The following is a 25,932-nucleotide window of genomic DNA, read 5'->3' as shown; positions in this document are numbered from 1 at the left end:
TAAGTATCAAAAGTAAAAGTTAAAATTAGTTCCCTATATTAAGCAAACCTGACAGAAAGATTTTCGTGCTTTTTAAATTTACGGATAGCCAGGGGAGCACTCCAACACTCCAACATAATTTACAAACAAAGCATTTGTGTTTAGTGAGTCTGCCAGATCAGAGGTTGTACGGATGACCAGGGATGTTCTCTTGATAAGTGCGTGGATTGGACCATTGTCCCGTCCTGCTAAGCATTCAAAATGTAACAAGTACTTTTGGGTAAAACTAAAATTTGTCAAAAATATAAATAGTAAAGTACAGATACCACAAAAAAACTACTTAAGTAGTTCTTTCAAGTATTTGTACTTAAGTACTTTACCACCACTGCATGTGTCTGCACTCTAAGAACTATAGGACTGGCTTGTGTGTCTGTGAGATACTGTATGATCGGACACCATAGAGACAGCTGTCAGTCACATTTCAGCTGAAATCATTTGACATGCAGTAGTGAGCAAATCCCTGTGAGAGAGAGATGGTTCCCTCATGTTCAGAGTTGGAGGTATTTACATGTTCAATGCTCAGCTGATTTGTAGATGCTTCTGGATTGGCTGTGCTGTTTAGTTGGCTGTGCCGGTTGGTCAAATGGTTCATGCTTTACTGATGGCAACGTGGAGTGTATATGTGTGTATCTGTGTCTTTGTCTGTGTATTTATGTGATGAAAGGAGGGAGATAGAGCACGCTGAACACCTGTTAGCATAGTCACCTGTTAACAGTCACCTGTGATGGAAGCCAGACAGAAGGGGAACATTAATTATTTTGGAATCCCCTGCCAAGTCACCTTCTTTGGCCCTTTGATGCTATTTTCGTTGTAGGAGGATTCACAAAAAAATCTCGTTGGACCCTCACACAAATTACAGGCTCCAAAGCTGCAGGAGGACAGGTCCTTGTCTATGTATAGGCATGTTCAAGGTTTTTACGTATTTAGCTACGGTGTATGTAAACTTCCGACTTCAACTGTAAATATAAGACGAAACACATCACAACAAGAGAGACAACACAACACTACATAAAGAGAGACCTAAGACAAACACATAGCAAGGCAGCAACACATGACCACACAGCATGGTGGCAACAAAACATAACAACAACATGGTAGCAGCACAAAACATGGTACAACCATTATTGGGCACAGTCAACAGCACAAAGGTCAAGAAGGTAGAGACAGCAATACATCACACAAAGCAGCCACAACTGTCAGTAAGAGTGTCCATGAATGAGTCTTTGAATGAAGAGATTGAGATTAAACTGTCCAGTTTGAGTGTTTGATGCAACTCGTCCAATTGCACAGGGTGGGGTTCAGACCCAGGGCCTCAAGCTTAATGATGAGCTTGGAGGGTACTATGGTGTTGAATGCTGAGATGTAGTCAATGAACTGCATTCTTACATAGGTATTCCTCTTGTCCAGATGGGATAAGGCAGTGTGCAGTGTGATGGCAATTGCATCGTCTGTGGACCTTTTGGGGCGGTAAGCAAATTGAAACGAGTCTAGGGTGACAGGTAAGGTGGAGGTGATATGATCCTTGACTAGCCTCTCAAAGCACTTTATGATGACAGAAGTAAATGCTACGGGGCGATTAGTCATTTAATTCAGTTACCGTTGCATTCTTGGGTACAGGAACAATGGTTGACATCTTGAAGCATGTGGGGCATCAGACTGCGATAGGGAGAGATTGAATATGTCCGTAAACACACCAGCCAGGACGCGGCTAGGGATGCCGTCTGGGCCGGCAGCCCTGCAAGGGTTAACAAGTTTAAATGTCTTACTCAACTCGGCCACGGAGAAGGAGAGTCCACAGTCCTTGGTAGCGGGCTGCGTCAGTGGCACTGTGTTATCCTCAAAGGGGCAAAGAAGGTGTTTAGCTTGTCCGGAAGCAAGATGTCGGTGTCCGCGACGTGGCTGGTTTTCCTTTTGTAGTCCGTGATTGTCTGTAGACCCTGCCACGTACGTCTCGTGTCTGAGTCGTTGAATTGCGACTCCACTTTGTCTCTATACTGACGTGTTACCTGTTTGATTGCCTTGCAGAGGGAATGATTACTCTATTTGCATTCTGCCATATTCCTAGTCACCTTGCCATGGTTAAAAGTGGTTTTGCGCAAATGCTGCCATCTATCCACAGTTTCTGGTTGGGGTAGGTTTTAATAGTCACAGTGGTTACAACATCTCCTATACACTTCCTTATAAACTCAGTCACCGTCTCAGTGTATTCGTGAATATTATTCTCGGAAGCTACCCGGAACATATCCCAGTCCTCGTGATCAAAACAATCTTGAAGCGTGGATTCCAATTGGTAAAGACCAGCGTTGAACAGTCATTAGCACGGGTACTTCCTGTTGGAGTGTCTGCCTATAGGTAGGGAGGAGCAAAATGGAGTGGTGGTCAGATTTTCCAAAAGAAGGGCGAGGGAGGGCCTCGCATCCCGTAAGTTTGAATAACTGTGGTTGAGTGTTTTAGCAGCGCGAGTACTACAGTCGATATGCTGATACAATTTAGGCATCCCTTTTCTCAAATTTGCTTTGTTAAAATCCTCAGCTACAATAAATGCAGCCTCAGGATATAATGTTTCCAGTTTGCATAATGCCCAGTGAAGTTCCTTGAGGGCTGTCGTGGTATTGGCTTGAGGGGGGATATACACGGCTGTGACTATAATCTAAGAGAATTCTCTTGGGCGATAATACGGTCGGCATTTGATTGTGAGGTATTCTAGGTCAGGTGAACAAAAGTACTTGAGTTCCTGTATGTTATCACAATTACACCATGAGTTGTTAATCATGTAACATACACCCCCAGAGAGGCGTTTATTCCTGTCGGCGCGATGAACTGAGAATCCAAATGACTGGACAAGCTCCGACAGTATATCCTGAGAGAACCATGTTTCTGTAAAACAGAGAATGTTACAATCCCTGATGTCTCTCTGGAAAGAAACCCTTGCCCCGAGCTCATCAACTTTATTATCCAGGGACTGAACAGTGAGTAATATACTCGGAAGTGGTTGGTGGTTTGCGCACCTCCATAATCGGGCTAGAAGACCGCTCTGAGTACCTTCTCATTCGCCAGCATTGTTTTGGGCCAGTCTCTGGAATCAGTTAAATTGCCCTGGGTGGTGCGAACAAAGGATCCGTTCAGGAAAGTCATATTCCTGGTCGTAATTTTATTTTTATTTTTATTTTTTTATTTTACCTTTATTTAACCAGGCAAGTCAGTTAAGAACAAATTCTTATTTTCAATGACGGCCTGGGAACAGTGGGTTAACTGCCTGTTCAGGGGCAGAACGACAGATTTGTACCTTGTCAGCTCGGGGGTTTGAACTCGCAACCTTCCGGTTACTAGTCCAACGCTCTAACCACTAGGCTACCCTGCCGCCCCAAAATGCTGGCAGTGTTGGTGAGGTACCACCACTCTGATATCCAATAGTTCTTCCCGGCTGTATGCAATATCACATAACATTTTCTGGGCTAAAAATGTTAGAAATAATACATAAAAAGCAAACTACTGCAAAGTTTCCTAAGAACTAGAAGCGAGGCAGCCCTCTCTGTCAGCGCCATCTTTAAGCTTTTTTGAAAATTACTCTCCCTACAGGATAGAGCTCATTGTCCAGGATGAACAGCATACTTAGTACAGCAGCAACGACATTAGGGCCACCCCATATTAGACTTGATATTTAAGGGAAAATCCACTCAAAACTTTCCTTTTAGTATCTTTTTCATTGGCCTGTTGTATGTCAACAGTCAAGTTTTCCAGTTAAAGGACTTTCAAGAAGCAATGTTTCACCAACCACATAATCAATTGAAATGTGTATTGAGGGCAAATGTGTATTGATTCTCTTTTGAAGTCTCTCAGAAAGTTAACAGAGCAATGGATTAATCTTTGTTTGGGAGAGTGTAGAACTCATATCATTGACTTCCCTTCTCCCCACTCAGCTCTGTAACAGCTGACTATGTCCACAGTAATCCTCCCATGAGTACTCTGACTGACAGTCTCAGTTGGTCTTCCATGCTAACTGACAGACAGGCAGGCAGTGTTTGTCTAACTACAGTGGAGGCTGGGGGTGAGAGGCACTGTGTTTATCTCTCTTCTGTCATTCCATTAAGCCCTTGACAACATTGTTTATATAGATTCAGACTTTCCTGTTTAGATGAAGTTCCTAAATCGGCATAGCTGATTTATATCCATCCGTACTAAATCAAATCAAATCAAATTTTATTTGTCACATACACATGGTTAGCAGATGTTAATGCGAGTGTAGCGAAATGCTTGTGCTTCTAGTTCTGACAATGCAGTAATAACCAACAAGTAATCTAACTAACAATTCCAAAACTACTGTCTTATACACAAGTGTAAGGGGATAAAGAATATGTACATAAAGATATATGAATGAGTGATGGTACAGAGCAGCATAGGCAAGATACAGTAGATGGTATCGAGTACAGTATATACATATGAGATGAGTATGTAAACAAAGTGGCATAGTTAAAGTGGCTAGTGATACATGTATTACATAAAGATGCAGTGGATGATATAGAGTACAGTATATACGTATACATATGAGATGAATAATGTAGGGTATGTAAACATCATATTAGGTAGCATTGTTTAAAGTGGCTAGTGATATATTTTACATCATTTCCCATCAATTCCCATTATTAAAGTGGCTGGAGTTGAGTCAGTGTGTTGGCAGCAGCCACTCAATGTTAGTTGTTGCTGTTTAACAGTCTGATGGCCTTGAGATAGAAGCTGTTTTTCAGTCTCTCGGTCCCAGCTTTGATGCACCTGTACTGACCTCGCCTATTGGATGATAGCGGGGTGAACAGGCAGTGGCTCGGGTGGTTGTTGTCCTTGATGATCTTTATGGCCTTCCTGTAACATCGGGTGGTGTAGGTGTCCTGGAGGGCAGGTAGTTTGCCCCCGGTGATGCGTTGTGAAGACCTCACTACCCTCTGGAGAGCCTTACGGTTGTGGGCGGAGCAGTTGCCGTACCAGGCGGTGATACAGCCCGCCAGGATGCTCTCGATTGTGCATCTGTAGAAGTTTGTGAGTGCTTTTGGTGACAAGCCGTATTTCTTCAGCCTCCTGAGGTTGAAGAGGCGCTGCTGCACCTTCTTCACGATGCTGTCTGTGTGGGTGGACCAATTCAGTTTGTCTGTGATGTGTATGCCGAGGAACTTAAAACTTACTTCCCTCTCCACTACTGTTCCATCGATGTGGATAGGGAGGTGTTCCCTCTGCAGTTTCCTGAAGTCCACAATCATCTCCTTAGTTTTGTTGACGTTGAGTGTGAGGTTATTTTCCTGACACCACACTCCGAGGGCCCTCACCTCCTCCCTGTAGGCCGTCTCGTCGTTGTTGGTAATCAAGCCTACCACTGTTGTGTCGTCCGCAAACTTGATGATTGAGTTGGAGGCGTGCATGGCCACGCAGTCGTGGGTGAACAGGGAGTACAGGAGAGGGCTCAGAACGCACCCTTGTGGGGTCCCAGTGTTGAGGATCAGCGGGGTGGAGATGTTGTTGCCTACCCTCATCACCTGGGGGCGGCCCGTCAGGAAGTCCAGTACCCAGTTGCACAGGGCGGGGTCGAGACCCAGGGTCTCGAGCTTGATGACGAGCTTGGAGGGTACTATGGTGTTAAATGCCGAGCTGTAGTCGATGAACAGCATTCTCACATAGTTATTCCTCTTGTCCAGATAGGATAGGGCAATGTGCAGTGTGGTTGAGATTGCATCGTCTATGGACCTATTTGGGCGGTAAGCAAATTGGAGTGGGTCTAGGGTGTCAGGTAGGGTGGAGGTGATATGGTCCTTGACTAGTCTCTCAAAGCACTTCATGATGACGGAAGTGAGTGCTACGGGGCGGTTGTCGTTTAGCTCAGTTACCTTAGCTTTCTTGGGAACAGAAACAATGGTGGCCCTCTTGAAGCATGTGGGAACAGCAGACTGAGATTGGGAATGATTGAATATGTCCGTAAACACACCTGCCTGCTGGTCTGCGCATGCTCTGAGGGCGCGGCTGGGGATGCCGTCTGGGCCTGCAGCCTTGCGAGAGTTAACACATTTAAATACTTTACTCACTTCCGGCTGCAGTGAAGGAGAGTCCGCATGTTTTCGTTGCAGGCCGTGTCAGTGGCACTGTATTGTCCTCAAAGCGGCCAAAAAAGTGATTTAGCAAGACATCCTGGTCCGTGACTGGGCTGGTTTTCTTTTTGTAGTCCGTGATTGACTGTAGACCCTGCCACATACCTCTTGTGTCTGAGCCGTTGAATTGAGATTCTACTTTGTCTCTGTAATGACGCTTAGCTTGTTTGATAGCCTTGCGGAGGGAATAGCTGCACTGTTTGTATTCGGTCATGTTTCCAGTCACCTTGCCCTGATTAAAAGCAGAGGTTCGCGCTTTCAGTTTCACGCGAATGCTGCCATCAATCCACGGTTTCTGGTTTGGGAATGTTTTGATCGTTGCTATGGGAACGACATCTTCAACGCACGTTCTAATGAACTCGCACACCGAATCAGCGTATTCGTCAATGTTGTTGTCTGACGCAATACGAAACATATCCCAGTCCACGTGATGGAAGCAGTCTTGGAGTGTGGAATCCGCTTGGTACATTCGCTTACGATCTTCTCTCTTATTCACATGGAATGAGGCTGAGAACCACTCAAACAAGCTACTTTTACTACTATACTATATGTAAGTGATTATGCCCGAGAAGCTGTGTTTGGAGGATATAATGGCACAGGTGTTGTTAGGCCTGAGACAAATTCAAGTGCTGGCAAATTGTGCATTCGGAAAGTATTCAGACCCCTTGGCTTTTTCCACATTTTGTTACGTTACAGCCATATTCTAAAATGGATTTAAAATATAATAATATTCATCAAACTACACACAATACCCCATAATGAAAGCAAATTATGTTTTCAATTTCATTTTAGCAAATTTTTATAAAAAACAATAACTGAAATATCACATTTACATAAGTATTCAGACCTTTTACCCAGTACTTTGTTGAAGCACCTTTGGCAGTGATTACAGCCTAGATTCTTCTTGGGTATGACCCTACAAGCTTGGCACACCTGTATTTGGGGAGTTTCTCCCATTCTTCTCTGCAGATCCTCTCAAGCTCTGTCGGGTTGGATGGGGGTGTGTCACTGCACAGCCATTTTCAGGTCTCTCCAGAGATGTTTGATCGGGTTCAAGTCTGGGCTCTGGCTGGACCACTCAATGACGTTCAGAGACTTGTCCTGAAGCCACTCCTGCGTTGACTTGGCTGTGTGCTTAGGGTCGTTGTCCTGTTGGAAGGTGAACCATCGCACCAGTCTGAGGTCTTCAGCGCTCTGGAGCAGGTTTTCATCAAGTATCTCTCTCTACATTCCTACGTTCAACTTTCCCTCAATCCTGACTAGACTCCTAGTCCTTGCCGCTGAAAAACATCCCTGCAGCATGATGCTGCCCTCACCATGCTTCACAGTAGGGATGGTGCCAGGTTTCCTCCAGATGTGACACTTGGCATTCAGGCCAAAGAGTTCAATCTTGGTTTCATCAGACCAAAGAATCTTGTTTATGGGCTGAGAGTCCTTTAGGCACCTTTTGGTAAACTCTAAGCAGGCTGTTGTGCCTTTTACTGAGGAGTGGCTTCCATCTGGCCACTCTACCATAAAGGCCTGGTTGGTGGAGTGCTGCAGATGGTTGTCCTTCTGGAGGAACTCTGGAGCTTTGTCAGAGTGACCATCGGGTTCTTGGTCACCTCCCTGACCAAGACCCTTCTCCCCCGATTGCTCTGTTTGGCCGGGCGGCCAGCTCTAGGAAGAGTATTGGTGGTTCCAAACTTCTTCCACTTAAGAATGATGGAGGCCACTGTGTTCTTGGGGACCTTCAATGCTGCAGAAATGTTTTGGTACCCTTCGCCAGATCTGTGCCTCGACATAATCCTGTCTCGGAGCTCTATGAACAATTCCATCAACCTCATGGCTTGGTTTTTTGCTCTGATATGCACTGTCAACTGTTGGACCTTATATATAGACAGGTGTGTGCCTTTCCAAGTCTTGTCCAATCTACTGAATTTACAAGTAGACTCCAATCAATTTGTAGAAACATCTCAATGATGATCAATGGAAACAGGATGCCCCTGAGTTTAATTTTGAGTCTCATAGCAAGGGGTATGAATACTTATCTATATAAGGTTTTTCTGTTTTTTATATACTTAATACATTTGCCCAAATTTCAAAAAACCTGTTTTCACTGTCATTATGGGGTATTGTGTGTAGATTGATGTGGAACATTTTTTTATTGAATACATTTTAGAATAAGGTTGTAAAGTCATTTTGGGGGGCAAAAGTCAAGGCGTCTGAATACTTTCCGAATGCACTGTACATTTCTATATGAACCCCTCAGATTGCTCAGTCACAGTGTTTTCAGGCAGTCCTCCAATGGCTTAATGCTGAACCAAAAGGTCTGAACACCCCCTAACACACTGTAACATATTAGCAGCAGATAGCACCATGTGTATGTAATAAACTGATGAAAATAGCAGATTGTGAGTGAGCTACCTGTCATACGTAAAGGTTAAAAGACAGATGTTTGACTCCAGAGATAAGTGTATCTGCCAAGCAAATGAATACAGGTTAGAGTAATAGTGTTGACACTCCCGTGAGGATGGTGTGGATGTTTTGGCATGTCTGTGCCACTGTCATTATCTTGATGTGATGAAAGAGGTCTCTGTATTAAACTAAACATGGAGTTTACGGAAACTTCCCAGGAGATTAAGAAGCTAGTAGCTTACGTAGGCAGACGGTGGTACTGTGAATTGTCCCCTTTTTATCCTCCTTATGACGCGTTCAGATATGGGTTTAATGCACTGAAATGACTGTGAAATTATGTTATCATAGCTATGTACGTAATGCTCTCTTTCACTCTTTTTCTCTCTGATCTCTCTGTGTCTCTCACATGCGCTTTCCTTCCCCCCACTTTGTCAATTTTAACAAGCAGGGCCCTTCTTTGTCACTCCCAGGCCAATCTGCTTTAGAATACAGTGCTGCTGTAACTCCTGAGCTGCCTCTTAACATTTGACCTTTGACCTGGGGCTATGGCAGGCCAGCCTGAAGGTGACATCTGTCTTTGTCTGAGTTTGAGCAGAATTGAAAAGTCTCTCCTCTGTCACTTCATAAGCAATACTAACAGTATCATTGCTGGCAAACACACTTCAAACCCTTTCAGAAAGAGATGGGGGAAAGGAAATCTCAACATAAGCCTGATCATATTTCTTGACTGCTGCAGCTAGAATCAGAGTTGGCTGGTAAAGGTGTTGGATGAGAAAATTACTGAACAAGACCATGCAGGCAAGACCTACTGCAACGAATGAGTGAGCATTACCTTCCTGATTTTATATATATACACACACACACACACACACACACACACACACACACACACACACACACACACACACACACACACGAGGTAAATGAGTCCACCTTAGTGTTTATCTTTAGACAGTGTTCAGACTTTGTCCTATAAACAGTAGCGAGGTGTCTTGTAAGTTTGCTCCCATTAGTCTCCACTCTGGTGGAGAAATAGGATTATATTGTATATAATAGGATTCATACACGTCTTCCTGCTTTGGCGTCATTGGGCCTTTGTTCGCTGTATCTGCTTTATGTTTAGTACTGTGTGTATAGAAATGTACTGAAAATAGGTCACATGTCAGGAAGTTGTTCATGTGAGATGTGTGAAGTAGGCTATAGATAAACGAGACACACTGAAACAAGACTGGGACACAGAAAAGTAGGGCAGACTTAGGGAGGGCGTGTTGTAAAGCAGATTGGCCATATTGTGTAGGAGGAATCCTATTGATTCCAGGTGATGTGATTACTTGGTGCTTATATTCTCCATAAGGTTACTGTGAACTTTAGCATAGATCAATTCAACCAGCAGACACATGACTCCACACGCAATGGGTGCTGGGGGTGGTTCAGATGACCTTTGTCTGACTCACCCTGGGTGTGTGCATGTGCATCTGTGTGCATGTGTTTTCCTCCCTTATTCACAATGTTTAGGAGTGCACAGGTACGTGTTGCTGCCTGTAAAATAACTCCAACGTCAGTAGCATTTGCATCAGACATTCCTCACACTTGTAAGATAAAAAGGGTAAACACCAGATGCTGCTATGGAAGCACAAACACTATTACTTCCTGTGCTGTTATTTACCTGAGACACCCCTATATGACGTACATTCCACAGACACTAGAGGGAGAGGTCATGTTTGCTCTGCTCCTCCGAAGGGCTCTTGAGAAAAGTGATAGTGTTGAAAGACATTGCCAAGCAAGACACTGCTGAATCAGGTTCAGCAGCATAGCTCAATCAGCATAGCACATTTTACAAAAGGGATGCCGTTTTTGTATCTGTATTTGTATTTATTAAGGATCCCCATTACAGTAGATGCTGCCATGGCAGCTCCTGGGGTCCAGCAACATTAAGGCAGTTATATATATAATTTAAAATATTATGTTTCTTAACACTTTTCACAACACACTAAGTGTGTTCCCTCAGGCCACTGCTCTACTACCACATATATACAATACAAAATCCATGTGTACGTGTGTGTAGAGTGCGTGTCTTATCATGTGTATGTGTGTGTAGAGTGTGTGTCTTATCATGTGTATGTGTGTGTAGAGTGTGTGTCTTATCATGTGTACGTGTGTGTAGAGTGTGTGTCTTATCATGTGTATGTGTGTGTAGAGTGTGTGTCTTATCATGTGTACGTGTGTGTAGAGTGTGTGTCTTATCATGTGTATGTGTGTGTAGAGTGCGTGTCTTATCATGTGTACGTGTGTGTAGAGTGTGTGTATTATCATGTGTATGTGTGTTTGAACCTGTGTGTGTCTCTCCACAGTCCCCACTGTTCCATACGGTGTATTTTTATCTGCTTGCATCAGTTACCTGATGTGGAATAGAGTTTCATGTAGCCATGGCTCTATGTTGTACTGTGCGCCTTCCGTAGACTCTTCTTGACTTGGGGACTGTGAAGGGACCTGGTGGCATGTCTTGTGGGGTATGCATGGGTGTCTGAGCTGTGTGCTAGTAGTTTAAACAGACACCTCGGTGCTTTCAACATGTCAACACTTCTTACACAAACAAGTAGTGATGAAGTCAATCTCTCCTCCACTTTGAGCCATGAGAGATTGACATGCATATTATTAATGTTAGCTCCATATGTACATTTAAGGGCCGGCCGTGCTGCCCTGTTCTGAGCTAATTGTAATTTTCCAAGGGTCCTTCTTTGTGGCCCCTGACCATATGACTGAACAGTAGTCCAGGTGCAACAAAACTAGGGCCTGTAGGACCTGTCTTGTTAAAAAGGCAGGACAGCTCTTTATTATGGAGAGACTTTTCCCATTGCTACCTACTGTTGTATCAACATGTTTTGACCATGACAGTTTACAATACAGGGTTCTCCAAGCAGTTTAGTCACCTCAACTTGCTTCATTTCCACATGATTTATTATAAGATGTAGTTGAGGTTTAGGGTTTAGTGAATGATTTGTCCCACATACAATGCTTTAAGTTTATTATCATTTTCTATTATTTAAAAAAAATGTTTTACTCCCTTTTCTCCCCAATTTCGTGGTTTCCGTTTGTTAGTAATTACTATCTTGTCTCATCGCTACAACTCCCATACGGGCTCAGGAGAGATGAAGGTTGAAAGTCATGCGTCCTCCGAAACACAACCCAACCAAGCCGCACTGCTTCTTAACACAGCGCGCATCCAACCCGGAGGCTTGGTTGGCACGCACTGTGCCCGGCCTGCCACAGGAGTCGCTGGCGCACGATGAGACAAGAATATCCCTACCGGCCAAACCCTCCCTAACCCGGACGACACTAGGTCAATTGTGCATCTTCCCACGGACCTCCTGGTCGCGGCCGGCTGCAACAGAGCCTGTCTCTGGTGCTAGCTGGTGGCACAGCTAGCGCTGCGATGCAGTGCCCTGGACCACTGTGCCACCCAGGAGGCCTATGCTTTTAGTTTTTTTATGTTTACCTGATCACACGCTGGTTTCTGGGATTAAGGAGTATCACTGTGTATGATGAAGTTGTTTCTCCAGACCTGTTTGTAATTTACTCTAAGGCAAGTGAAGGTTTGCCTGTGTGACAAGTGTGTGTGTAAGCATGTGTGCATGTGTGCGCGAGCTGATACAAGGCACTATAAAACAGGCACCCTCTCCAGGGCATTCACTGTGCATGTAAACATTAAACTGTTGTCATTGCAAAAAATACAGCTATCAAATAATATTAAAACCAGTTTCCATAATTTAGATAAATTATAAAGGAACACAGAATGTCCTTTGGCAATACAATGAATATAACATAGTCTACTTTAATTTACTTAATATTCTGTCTTACAATTGGAGGCGGAGTGTTGGGTTGTCAGTCACAGTTTGACAGTTAGAGAATTGACACAGCTACATCCTTTGAGATAAGGCCTAATATACTGCCTTGATTGCTGTAATGGTGAGTGTGTTGTAAGTGTCACCGGTCGGTCTGGCTGTACTCTACAGTGCATGTGTCTCCAGTGAATATGAGCTACTGGAGAAGCAGCTCTGTGTGAGTAACATCCAGAGCCCATTCCTCCACCTTCTTCTTCTCTGTGTATCTGTGCATCAAAGTCACCACAGTATTAATGATTCTTTCCCCTTATTTTATTTCCCAGTATGCATTGCTCCAACTGGCCTCAGTCACAGACTCCTCTTCCCTGCAGGATGCCATCAGAGAGGCTCTCCAGACTGTCTTTTATGAAGTGGTGTGTATCTACTGTCTCCATCATGATTTATATATTCAGCGCCATACTGTATTCTCCCTGGGGGAGGGTTGACCATCCACTTGAAAATGTTTGACCAAATAATGTTACAAAACATTTTTTACAACCATATTTTCTCCCCCCCCTCTAACAGGCTGCCCCCCCTCCCTCTCTCTCTCTATTATAGGACAGTGTATACGTCTATCTATTGGATGCAGAGACAGGACGCTTGTGGTGTGAAGAACCACCCCATGAGCTACCGAAGGAGGGAGACTCAGGTAATCGGCAGGGCTGATCTGGTGCCCAGTTGACCTGTACTTCAGACCGTACTAGACCGTCTTCATTTTCCCTCTAGTGACATTGTTTGTGATGTTCCTAAATCAATAAAATCTCTGTCTTTCTAAGGGATGTGGTTGTCCAGCAGAGGAGAGTACAGTGTGAAGGACTTCCTTCCTCAGAGCTTCTGGAGCAACAGAGAGAGAGACTAAAAGAGCCACTGCAGCAGGACAAAAGAGGTGTGTGTTTGTGTATCTGGCTGTGTTGCAGGATGAGCAACAGCAACTATACTCAAAAAGATTTGAGAGAGTTCAAAACAGTCCACAGTCCTCCTCCTGGCTAATACTTTCCTCCTCTCTACCCAATCCTTTTCCCATCTATCTTCTGCACGTCCATCCCAGTGTTGATCATTCCAATCCTGGACCAGGGTGTAACTACCGCCCTCCTCTTGGTGAGCATGCTCCTCATCATTTACTTTTAGCGACTAGGGTTAAGTGCCTTGCTCAAGGGCACATCGATAGATTTTTCACCTAGTCGGCTCAGGGATTCATACCAGCATCCTTTCTGTTACTGGCCTAACGCTATTAACTGCTAGGCTACCTGCCACCCTCATAACCCTCTCACCTCTCTGCCTTACATTATCAAAGATATCACTTTAATATGACTGCCTGTTACACGGTGTCTTCTCTGTTCTGAAAGGTTTGCTGTACACAGCCCACTAAAGCTCAGGAACAAAGCCTTGATGTACTGGAGAGACATGTGAGTCTGAAATGTCCTTCTCCAGACCCACCAGTCCTTTAATACGATCACATTCTGAGACAGCAGGCCTACTGCTGGTACAACTCTGATTTTCCTCGCAGGTCACCATAGCCTGTAAGAGAGTCCAGGCCCTGCAGGGTCAAAGGCTCACCCAGGGGTTAGAGGTCAACAGGAAATCATATCTATCCCTGACCAGGAGGACCACACCTGATGTGGACTACAGTGCACTGGACCATCAGATCCTGAGGCTTTGTGGTATGATGGGGCCCAGCACTTGTGTTCTGACGTCTATAGACTCGTCATTGTCGAGTCTATTGGATAATAGTAGTTGAGAATATATTACTATGTGTAATGACTTTGTCGATTCTTTCACTGTCTACTATAGGAGAGCTGTATGACCTGGACGCTGCCACCCTCCAACTAAAAGTAATCCGTTATGTGAGTCCAGAACCAGAAATAAACTGATTTATAGAAGCTGGTTGATCGTTTGATTGATACACAGAGTGACTGTTTGACTGAATCGGTTGTAATTGTTGTTTTCACAGCTGGAGGCGCAGACTCATTCATTGTGCTGCTGTTTACTTCTGGTATCAGAGGATAACCAACAGCTGTTCTGTCAGGTACACATATACACACACAATATTCAATATTCTAAAATGACGCAAAAGTGCATAAATTCAAACAAAAACAAGTTTGTTCGATGTCTTTGTTATTCCTCAGGTAGTTGGAGACAAGGTTCTGAAGGCGGAGATCAGTTTCCCTGTAAGTTATACAACACAACCCTTCTATCCCTCTGTCATTACCACCTGTGCCCCTGACCCTCACTCTGTCTGTCTGTCTGTCTGTCTGTCTGTCTGTCTAGCTGACATTTGGCAACCTTGGTCAGGCTGTGGAGAAGAGGAAGAGCATCTCCCTGCAAGACGTCACTCAAGTCAGAACACTGAAATGTCCCCTGATCAGTATTGTAGTGTTAACAGTAGTACGTTAGAATATGTTTGATGGTCGTGTCCTCTACATCTCTGCCCCTTTTCCCTCTTCTACGGGCTGATACTGTAGAAGGAACACCAGCAGCTGAACAGCACTCTGGGATTTGAAGTTCTCTCCATGCTGTGTGTTCCTGTTGAGTGTCGGGCCACCACCAAGGTTGTGGCCCTTGCCTGTGCCTTCAACAAAAAAGGAGCAGACAGGTATAGAGCTGTGTGTGTTAGCGTAAGCATGCAAACTTCTGTCTGAGTGTATGCGTGCGTGCTTGCGTAGCTGCATAGGTTTGTGTCTTGCTGTAAAATGTGTGTGTGCTTGTCATTCTTCAGACACACAGAAGTGGATGAACACATTGTGCAGCACTGTTTCTGCTACACTTCCTCAGTACTGACCAGCACATTGGCATTCCAAAAGGAACAGAGACTCAAGTATGAATGCCAGGTAAGGAGATGCTACCTGACTGCACCCCTCATGAAAAAGTACTCCTGAATTACTACTCATCATTAATACACAAGATCTCCACAAAATGTACTGTTTTACTACTTGATGGCTATTGAGATGTATAGTAAACCAGTAGTGATTTATGTAGTAAATTGGGACATTTCACTACTGGAGAACACTACATTATTCCTTCCCAAATCACTACATAATTCCCCATTAATGACTATGTAACTACTGAGCTTTTGTGTATTTGGTATTTTATTGGGATCCCCATTAGCTGTTGTGAAAGCAGCAGCTACTTTTCCTAGGGTCCACACAAAACATGGAACTTGACATAATACAGAACATTAATAAACAAGTAAGTTTTTTTATTTTGTTTTGTTAGATTTACTTCATTAAATAAATATGTGGAACTATACTCACACTGCGCCTTGGTCAGCTCATTTCCAAGATCGTGACAGAATATCCCACCAACAAAGGACCAAGCAGCGTGAAAATGAGGTAAGGAAGTTTTGGCCTTGGGATGACATGAGAAGAGACGAGACCCTTCCTTGGCGGGAGTCGCCAAGGAGCATGGAAGGACAGCGACGACACCGGAGACCACGGCCACAGAAACCCCAAGATTTTTTTTTTTTGGGGGGGGGGGTTCATGGACTTGGCGGTCGAGCAGTGGAGAGTGCCAGAGCCTGTTTGGGAGTTGGAGGAGGAATTTGATGAAAGATTCCGGAGAGAGGTGGTAGCGATGAGAATGCTGCCGTACAGGTGTGCTGAAGAGCGTGACACCAGTCCGATGCCATCTGCACCGGTTTTACGCATCTGGCCTCAAGTGCGCCTTCCCAGCCCGGTACAACCTGTGTCAGCTTCCCGCACTCGCCCCAAAGGGCGTGTCACTAGTGCGGTGCCACCTGTGCCGGATCCACGCATCAGGCCTCCAGTGCGTCTCCCCAGTCTGGTACATCCTGTGCCCACTCCCCGCACTCTCCCTGAAGTGCGTGTCACCAGTCCTGTACCACCTGTGCCGGCTCCATACACTAGGCCTCCAGTGCGCATTCACAGTCCAGAGCTTCCGGCGACGGTTCACAGTCCAGAGCTTCCGGTGACGGTTCACAGTCCAGAGCTTCGGGCGACGGTTCACAGTCCAGGGCTTCCGGCGACGGTTCACAGTCCAGGGCTTCCGGCAATGGTTCAACGTCCAGGGCTTCCGGCTACGGTTCACAGTCCAGGGCTTCCAGCGACGGTTCACAATCCAGAGCTTCCGGCGACGGTTCACAGTCCAGTGATTCCGGTGGTGGTTCACGGTCCAGCGGTTCCTGCGGCGGTTCCCGGTCCAGAGCTTCCAGCGACGTTTCACTGTCCGGAACCTCCCGTGACGTTTCACGGTCCTGAACCTCCCGCGACGGTCCACGGTACGGAACCTCCTGCGACGGTCCACGGTACAGAACCTCCTGCAGCGGTCCACGGCCCGGAACCTCCAGCGGGGCCCAGTCCGGGGCCCAGTCCGGGCACGGCATCCAGTCCAGCTCCAAGGCCGGAGCCTTCCTCTGCACCGATGCCCAGTCCAGGCACGGCGGCCAACTCAGCTCCATGGCCGGAGCCTTCCTCGGCGCCGGTGCCCAGTCCGGGTGCAGCGTCCATCCCAGCTCCATGGCCGGCGTTCTCCTCTGCGCAGATGCCCATTCTACCTGGCTCAATGGCCGGACCCGTGGTTTGGGCGGGGGCAAAGATCCGCACCGGAGCCGCCACCGACACTAGTCAACCCCCTACCCTCCCCATTTGGTTTCACGTTTTGCGGCCGGAGTCCGCACCTTTGGGTGGGGGGTTGGGTACTGTCACGCCCTGACAATACAGAGCCATCGGGTCTCTATGGTGTTTAGGTCAGAGCGTGATTGGGGGGGTTATCTAGTTCATAGATTTCTAGGTTGGTGGTTTGTGTGGTTCCCAATTAGAGGCAGCTGGTAATCGTTGCCTCTAATTGGGGATCATATTTAGGTAGGCTTTTTCCCCACCTGCATTTGTGGGTTATTGATTGTTTGTATTGGTGTGTTTGTGTTTAGTTTCACTTAAATAAATATGTGGAACTATACTCACGCTGTGCCTTGGTCCTCTCATTTCCAAGATCGTGACACAAGAGCAGCTCAAGGACAGAACTACATGAATTTAAAAATGGTACACATAGCCTACATATCAGTACATACACAAAACATATCTAGGTCAAATAAGGGAGAGGCATTGTGTCGTGAGATGTTGCTTCATCAGTTTAAAATCAGGTTTGCTGTTCATTTTGAGCAATATGAGATAGAAGGAAGTTCCATGCAATAATGGTACTCTTTCTTGAATGTGTTCTGGATTTGGAGACTGTGAAAATACCCCTGGTGGCATGTCTGGTGGGGTAAGGGTGTGTCAGAGCTGTGTGTAAGTTAACTATGCAAACAATTTGGACTTTAACACGTTTATTATAAAAAGAAGTGATGCAGTCAGTCTCTCCTAAACTGACATGTGTAGTATTTACAGTACCAGTCAAAAATTCAGACACAACAACTCATTCAAGGGTTTTCCTTGATTTTTAAAAACTATTTTCTACATTGTAGAATAATAGTAGAGATTTCAAAACTATGAATTAACACATAGTAGTAACCAAAAAAGTGCTAAACATAATCAAAATATATTTTCTATTTGAGGTTCTTCAAAGTACCCACCCTTTGCCCCGATGACAGCTTTGAAAACACTTGGCATTCTCTCAACCAGCTTCATGAAGTAGTCACCTGGAATGCATTTCAATTAACAGGTGTGCCTTGTTAAAAGTTAATTTGTGGAATTCCTTTCCTTCTTAATGCATTTGAGACAATCAGTTATGTTGTGACAAGGTAGGGGTGGTATACAGAAGATAGCCCTATTACGGTCCATATTATGGCAAGAATAGCACAAATAAGCAAAGATAAATGACAGTTCATTACTTTAAGACATGAAGGTCAGTCAATCCAGAAATTTCAAGAACTTTGATAAGTGTATTCAAGTACAGTAGCAAAAAACATCAAGCGCTATGATGAAACTGGCTCTCATGAGGACTGCCACAGGAAAGGAAGATCCAGAGTTACCTCTGCTGCAGAGGATAAGTTCATTAGAGTTACCAGCCTCAGACATTGCAGCCCAAATAAATGCTTCACAGAGTTCAAGTAACAGACATCTCAAGATCAACTTTTCAGAGGAGACTGCATGAATCAGGCCTTCATGGTCATTTTGCTGCAAAGAAACCACTAGTAAAGGACACCAATACGAAGAAAATACTTGCTTAGGCCAAGAAACATGAGCAATGGACATTAGACTGATGGAAATCTGTCCTTTGTCTGATGAGTCCAAATTTGAGATTTTTGTTTCCAACCGCAGTGTCTTTGTGAGACGCAGAATAGGTGAACGGATGATCTCTGCATGTGTAGTTTCCACCGTGAAGCATGGAGGTGGTGTGATGGTGTGGGGGTGCTTTGCTGGTGACACTGTCAGTGATTTACACTTAACCAGCATGGCTACCACAACATTCTGCAGCGATACGCCATCCCATCTGGTTTGTGCTTAGTAGGACTCTCATTTGTTTGTCAACAGGCCAATGACTCAACACACCTCCAGGCTGTGTAAGGGCTATTTGACCAATAAGGAGAGTGATGGAGTGCTGCATCAGATGACAATCACAATCACTCGACCTCAACCCAATTGAGATGGTTTGGGATGATGGCTAATGGCTAAGTGATCTTTTTTGTCTAGCAATCTTTTTGATGTGGTAAAAAGTGATATAAATGGCTAAACAACGACATGAAAGTATTCATAAAACATAAAGGAAAGTTAAACTTACAGATGGTGACAGCACAAGGGCGGAAAGACAGGATGACGAAGAATGAAAGATGATTACATTCAGGATTGTCAAAAAGTAGCGAGATAACAACAACCAACTACTTCGTGTTTTGTGTACTTCTGTGGTTGCAAAAAGCCGGTGTTGTCTGGCTGTAGTGTTGTGATACTTATTTACTACTAACATCAATTAGTAAACATCTACCTGATTACTACTGGAAACACTACTGTTTCCTACTGAAAAGTACACAACTCTACTTGTGTATCTTGAGTAGTGCGTAAACTACACATTCACTTCACAATCCCTACAGGTCTCTACATAGTCACTACTGCGCGACAAGGTTTTATGTAGTAATTCAGTAGTACTTTGAGGGACTGACCACCCAATTTACTGAGCCTTGCTCGGAGTGACTGCCTTTTGTCCATCACGATCCCTAACTTTTGGTGAGAATATGTAGCTAGCCCACAAATACACTTCTAGTCTTCTCAACTGTTTCCTGTGTCTGTCTGTGTTCATATAGGCACTGCTTCAGGTCGCCAAAAACCTTTTCACACACCTGGGTAAGTATCATACTTGACCTATTATCCTTGTTTTGGTGGCACAGTGGCGCATCATTTTTTGCTGTTATAACAACATTTATATATCTCGGTCTCCAGATGATGTATCAGTCCTGCTAAAAGAGATCATTGCAGAAGCACGGAGTCTCACCAGTGCAGAAATGTAAGTACTGTATTACCATAAGGCTATCACAAGCATTGTAACAAAAGCCTAAAGCTGTGTTTGAATACTCATACTAACCGCACTATTTGTGACGTGAATTGAGTATATAGTATGCTTACAGGTCATAGTATGGATATAGTTAGTATGCCAAAGTTCCCGGTTGTCGTACTAAATTCGCCAAAATACGAAGTATACATGCACTGGACACTATTTCTGTGCTTTAGGGTCCACAATACAATACTTCAGAAAATGGGCGTGGCTTCACAACATTTTCAGATTTGAAGAAAATGGCGGAAAATATGCAGCTGAAGCAAAGAAGTCGGACGAGAGCGGATACAAATTCATTGCTTTAACTAATTCTGATAAATGTTAAGAAAATGTTGAGCAATGTAATAAAGTAATGATTTTTCAAATAAGTTACATTACACATTATGATGGCTGACAATTTGTTAGCTACGCTATCCTTACCAACCACATAGCATTACAGCAGAATGTACCGGTATGTTAGCTAGTTACCTAACATTAGTTGGCTACTAATACATCGAACTTGCCAGGCAGTATATTGACTATATGCTATCTAACTAACCACCCAATGTTTATTAACTTGATTATTTACATAATTTGTAGCCAAGCGGTAGAGTCATTGTGAGTTTCAATGGACATTGTTAATTCTGGCTATCTACTCAGATTTCAGAGTACTCTCCTGCAGAATAACGGATTAATTTACGAACGCTCAACACCCGTTGAATTAAACAATATATATATTGTTGCCAGCAGTACAGTTACAATCACCAACGCTCTGGATAACATGAAAACAGCTTAACCAGCTGTGCTAGGGTGGGTAAAATGGTGAGAGTGAGGTGTTTTTTGTGTCTGGAAGTAATTAGCCAACGTTAACCAGTTAGCTTGGGTGCTTGACTGCCATTGAATGCTACAAAAGCGAAACGCTCTGAATTTACGAATGGACAATCAGACAACACTCTAGAGACTTACGAACGCCCAGAGCGCACTTTAGCACTCCAGATTGAATTTACACACACAACCAAAATCATAAAACGTTTAGTTAGTAATTTGTTATACTAACAAGCTAGCAACAGGTTGCATAGCAACAGCATCAATTTCCGGAAGACAAGCGAAGCTCTAGTACGCTCAACTGAAATGATACCATTCGCTTACAGTATACTAAAATGATTTAGTAGTATATGGTACAGTTGTGGCCAAAGGTTTTGAGAATGACACAAATATACATTTTCATAAAGTCTGCTGCCTCAGTTTGTGTGATGGCAATTTGCATATACTCCAGAATGTTATGAAGAGTGATCAGATGAATTGCAAGTAATTGCAAAGTCCCTCTTTGTCATGCAAACGAATGCATTCCCAAAAAACATTTCCACTGCATTTCAGCCCTGCCACAAAAGGACCAGCTGACATCATGTCACTGATTCTCTCGTTAACACAGGTGTGAGTGTTGACGAGGACAAGGCTGGAGATCACTCTGTCATGCTGATTGAGTTCAAATAACAGACTGGAAGCTTCAAAAGGAGGGTGGTGCTTGGAATCATTGTTCTTCCTCTGTCAGCCATGGTTACCTGCAAGGAAACACATGCCGTCATCATTGCTTTGCACAAAAAGGGCTTCACAGGCAAAGATATTGCTGCCAGTAAGATTGCACCTAAATCAACCATTTATCGGATCATCAAGAACTTCAAGGAGAGGGGTCAATTGTTGTGTAGAAGGCTTAAGGGCACTCAAGAAAGTCCAGCAAGCGCCAGGACTGTCTCCTAAAAACATCAGGGACAGACTGATATTCTGCAAAAGGTACAGGGATTGGACTGCTGAGGACTGGGGTAAAGTCATTTCTCTGATGAATCCCCTTTCCGATTGTTTGGGGCATCCGGAAAAAAAGCTTGTCCGGAGAAGACAAGGTGAGCGCTACCATCAGTCCTGTGTTATGCCAACAGTAAAGCATCCTGAGACCTTTCGTGTGTGGGGTTGCTTCTCAGCCAAGGGAGTGGGTCCACTCACAATTTTGCCTAAGAACATAGCCATGAATAAAGAATGCTACCAACACATCCTCCGAGATAAACTTCTCCCAACCATCCAGGAACAGTTTGGTGACGAACAATGCCTTTTCCAGCACCTTGCCATAAGGCAAAAGTGATAACTAAGTGGCTCGAGGAACAAAACATTGATATTTTGGGTCCATGGCCATGAAACTCCCCAGACCTTAATCCCATTGAGAACTTGTGGTCATTCCTCAAGAGGCGGGTGGACAAACAAAAACCCACAAATTCTGATAAACTCCAAGCATTGATTATGCAAGAATGGGCTGCCATCAGTCAGGATGTGGCCCAGAAGTTAAGTTAAGCATGCCAGGGCAGATTGCAGAGGTCTTGAAAAAGAAGGGTCAGCACTGCAAATATTGACTCTTGCATCAATTTCATGTAATTGTCAAAAAAAACTTTTGACACTTATGAATTGCTTGTAATTATACTTCAGTATTCCATAGTAACATCTGACAAAAATATCTAAAGACACTGAGGCAGCAAACTTTGTGGAAATTAATATTTGTGTTATTCTCAAAACTTTTGGCCGTGACTGTATCACGACTGACGCATTAAGTATGTAGTATACAGGATGTTAGTGTGGGTATTCGAGCACAGCCTTAGTATCACTGATTAATATGACCCATCTTTCTCTCCTCCAGTTGTTCTGTGTTCCTGTTGGACAGTGTCAGTCATGAGCTGGTTGCCAAGGTGTTTGATGGAGGAGTGGTTATCAATGAGGAAGTGGGTCTATCCTAAACTTACTCACATCAAAGCCCTAAGTTTAGTATAAGATAACATTTCATTGTAAATGGATGTTATTTCCATAGTATAATTGCCTTTTTCTTCTCATCTCAGACAGAGCTGCGTATCCCTGCTGACCAGGGCATAGCAGGCCATGTCGCCACCACAGGGAAGATCCTCAACATCACAGATGCCTACTCCCACCCTCTCTTCTACCGCGCCGTGGACGACAGCACAGGCTTTAGGACACGCAACATCCTCTGCTTCCCCATAAAGGACGAACACGGAGGTCTGTCTCTGTCTCTCTTTGTCTTTTTCTCTCCATTTCCCCCTCTCCCTATTTTTTTTATTTAAATTTGTATTATTTTACCCCTTTTTCTCCCCAATTTCGTGGTATCCAATTGGTAGTAGTCACTGTCTTGTCTCATCACTGCAACTCCCGTACGGGCTCGGGAGAGGCGAAGGTTGAGAGCCATGCGTCCTCCAATACACAACCCAACCAGGCCGCACTGCTTCTTGACACAATGCACATCCAACCCGGAAGCCAGCCGCACCAATGTGTCGGAGGAAACACAATACACCTAGCGACCTGGTCAGTGTGCACTGCGCCCGGCCCGCCACAGGAGTTGCTAGTGCACCATGAGACAAGGATATCCCTGCAGGCCAAACCCTTCCTAACCCGGACGACGCTGGGCAATTGTGCGTCGCCCCATGAGCCTCCCGGTCGCGGCCCCTCTCCCTATTTCTGATCTATATCTATACACATACATCTATAATCTTTCTCTTTCTCCCTCTCTTTCTCTGTGGGTTCAGAAGTGATTGGCGTGGCTGAGCTGGTCAACAAGACTAATGGACCATGGTTCACCCGCCTTGATGAGGACTTGGCCACAGCCTTCTCCATATACTGTGGCATCAGCATCGCTCATGTGAGTGCACAGGCATCCCCTTTGCGTATCCTTTAGACCTTATAACTGATTATTACCTGATATATATTTTTCTATAGAGTAAGGATATTGATAGATTGTTGATGACACGTTAGTGTTAATCAATGTTGTCATCATGATGAATGACTCATGTGCTCTCTGTTCCTCCCCAGTCCCTCCTGTACAAGAGAGTCGACGAAGCCCAGTTTAGGAGTCAGCTGGCTAATGAGATGATGAAGTACCACATGATGGTAAAGCATCCAATCAGAGCTCTTCTTCAACCTATTCAACTAATCTCTTCAACCTATGAATGCAGATCCAGTCAGTTTGTAATATTTGGAATTTAAGGTCCTGACCTTTGATCCTGTCTCTCAGGTGTCAGAGGAGGAAGTGACCCGGCTACTGACTGTGGGAATCCAGCCTGTAGGGGAAATCTATCCCAGCTTCTCCAGCTTCACCTACACACCTCGCTCCCTGTCAGATGACAGCACACCCACGGTGAGACAATCAACACACACTCTTGGAGAAATACACTGGTAGTATAATTTCTTTTTTCTCATGTCTCTTGATCATGCCTCCTGTTTTCAGGCCATTATCAGCATGTTTGAGGACATGGGCTTCATAAACACCTACAAGATCAACATGCACACGCTGGCCAGGTTCTGTCTGATGGTGAAGAGAGGCTACAGGGATCCTCCATATCACAACTGGATGCACGCGTTCTCAGTCTCTCATTTCTGCTACCTCCTCTGCAAGAACCTGGAGCTCTCCAACTACCTAGAGTATGAACACACAGAAATAAGCATTTACAAACTTTGCTACAGCAAAGTGAAACACACTCATGAACACCTCAAATCACACCGCAGCGATCTCTTGTTTCAGGGACATCGAGATGTTTGCTCTTTTTGTGTCCTGCATGTGTCATGACTTGGACCACAGAGGGACCAACAACTCCTTCCAGGTGGCATCGGTAAGATCCCACATACCACAAACACACAGACTCCTATGCTGTATGTATATCTACAGTGCATTTGGAAAGAATTCAGACACCGTCCCCTTTTCCACATTCTGTTATGTTACAGCCTTATTCTAAAATTTATTAAAACATTTTTTTCCCCTGAAGTTATCCATAATACTCCATAATAACAAAGTGAAAACAGGTTTAGAAGTTTTTGCAAATACTGTATACTCTAAATAAAAAACAGGAATACCTTATTTACAGTATTCCGACTTTTTGCTATGAGGCTCGAAATTGAGCTCAGGTGCATCCGGTTTCCATTGATCATTATTGAGATGTTTCTACAACTTGATTGGAGTCCATCTGTGGTAAATTCAATTGATTGAACATTATTTGGAAATCTATATAAGGCCCTACAGTTGACAGTGCATGTCAGAGCAAAAACCGAGCCATGAGGTCAAAGGAATTGTCCGAAGAGATCCGAGACAGGATTGTGTCGAGGCACAACATTCTGCAGCATTGAAGGTCCCCAAGAACACAGTGGCTTCCATCATTCTTAAATGGAAGAAGTGTGGAACCACCAAGACTCTTCCTAGAGCTGGCCGCATGGCCAAACTGAGCAATCGGGGGAAAAGGGCCTTGGTCAGGGAGATGACCAAGAACCCGATGGTCACTGGCAGAGCTCCAGAGTTCCTCTGTGGAGATGGGAGAACCTTCCAGAAGGACAACTATCGCTGCAGCACTCCACCAATCAGGCCTTTATGGTAGAACGGCCAAACAGAAGCTACTCCTCAAGAAAAGGTGCAACAGGTCGCTTGGAGTTTGCCAAAAGGCACCTAAACAACTCTCAGACCATGAGAAACAAGATTCTCTGGTCTGATGAAACCAAGATTGAACTATTTTGCCTGAGTGCCAAGCGTCACATCTGGAGGAAACCTGGCACCATCCCTAGAGTGAAGCATGGTGGTGGCAGCATCATGCTGTGGGGATGTTTTTCAGAGGCAGAGGAGACTAGTTAGGAACGAGGGAAAGATGAACAGTGAAGTATAGAGATCCTTAATAAAAACCTGCTCCAGAGCACTCAGGACCTCATACTGAGGCATTTGTTCACCTTCCAACAGGACCACGACCCTTAGCACAAAGCCAAGACAATGCAGGAGTGGCTTCGGGACCCGTCTCTGAATGTCCTTGAGTGGCCCAGCCAGAGCCCGGACTTGATCCCGATCAACCATCTCTTGCGAGACCTGAAAATGGCTGTGCAGCAAACCTCCCCATCCAACCTGACAGAGCTTGAGGATCTGCAGAGAAGAAATGGGAGAAACTCCCCAATACAGGTGTGCCAAGCTTGTAGTGTCATACACAATAAGAGTTGAGGCTGTGATCCCTGCCAAAGGTGCTTTTTAATACATTTGCAAACATTTCTAAAAC

The 25,932-nt window shown here is 44.6% G+C and overlaps 1 protein-coding gene across 1 annotated transcript in view; it reads left to right on the top strand.

The window, feature by feature from the left end:
• LOC135548484 (cGMP-dependent 3',5'-cyclic phosphodiesterase-like) overlaps positions 1–25,932 on the top strand; it is a 32,073-nt gene that overhangs the window by 4,239 nt on the left and 1,902 nt on the right. Inside the window, exons 3-23 of the mRNA XM_064978136.1 lie at positions 12,730–12,819; positions 13,004–13,089; positions 13,216–13,331; positions 13,494–13,543; positions 13,792–13,851; positions 13,953–14,106; positions 14,237–14,289; positions 14,397–14,471; positions 14,572–14,613; positions 14,714–14,782; positions 14,908–15,038; positions 15,162–15,273; positions 19,635–19,674; positions 19,771–19,834; positions 22,542–22,623; positions 22,738–22,912; positions 23,437–23,549; positions 23,720–23,797; positions 23,922–24,044; positions 24,135–24,328; positions 24,429–24,516. Coding sequence (XP_064834208.1) covers positions 12,730–12,819; positions 13,004–13,089; positions 13,216–13,331; positions 13,494–13,543; positions 13,792–13,851; positions 13,953–14,106; positions 14,237–14,289; positions 14,397–14,471; positions 14,572–14,613; positions 14,714–14,782; positions 14,908–15,038; positions 15,162–15,273; positions 19,635–19,674; positions 19,771–19,834; positions 22,542–22,623; positions 22,738–22,912; positions 23,437–23,549; positions 23,720–23,797; positions 23,922–24,044; positions 24,135–24,328; positions 24,429–24,516 — 1,995 coding nt within the window. The remainder of the gene's footprint in view (positions 1–12,729; positions 12,820–13,003; positions 13,090–13,215; positions 13,332–13,493; positions 13,544–13,791; positions 13,852–13,952; positions 14,107–14,236; positions 14,290–14,396; positions 14,472–14,571; positions 14,614–14,713; positions 14,783–14,907; positions 15,039–15,161; positions 15,274–19,634; positions 19,675–19,770; positions 19,835–22,541; positions 22,624–22,737; positions 22,913–23,436; positions 23,550–23,719; positions 23,798–23,921; positions 24,045–24,134; positions 24,329–24,428; positions 24,517–25,932) is intronic.

The sequence above is a fragment of the Oncorhynchus masou genome, chromosome 11 (genome assembly GCF_036934945.1).
Source record: "Oncorhynchus masou masou isolate Uvic2021 chromosome 11, UVic_Omas_1.1, whole genome shotgun sequence".
Classification (NCBI taxonomy): domain Eukaryota; kingdom Metazoa; phylum Chordata; class Actinopteri; order Salmoniformes; family Salmonidae; genus Oncorhynchus; species Oncorhynchus masou.
Note: the sequence above shows the minus strand (reverse complement) of the source record. Positions and strands in the feature narration are given on the sequence as shown.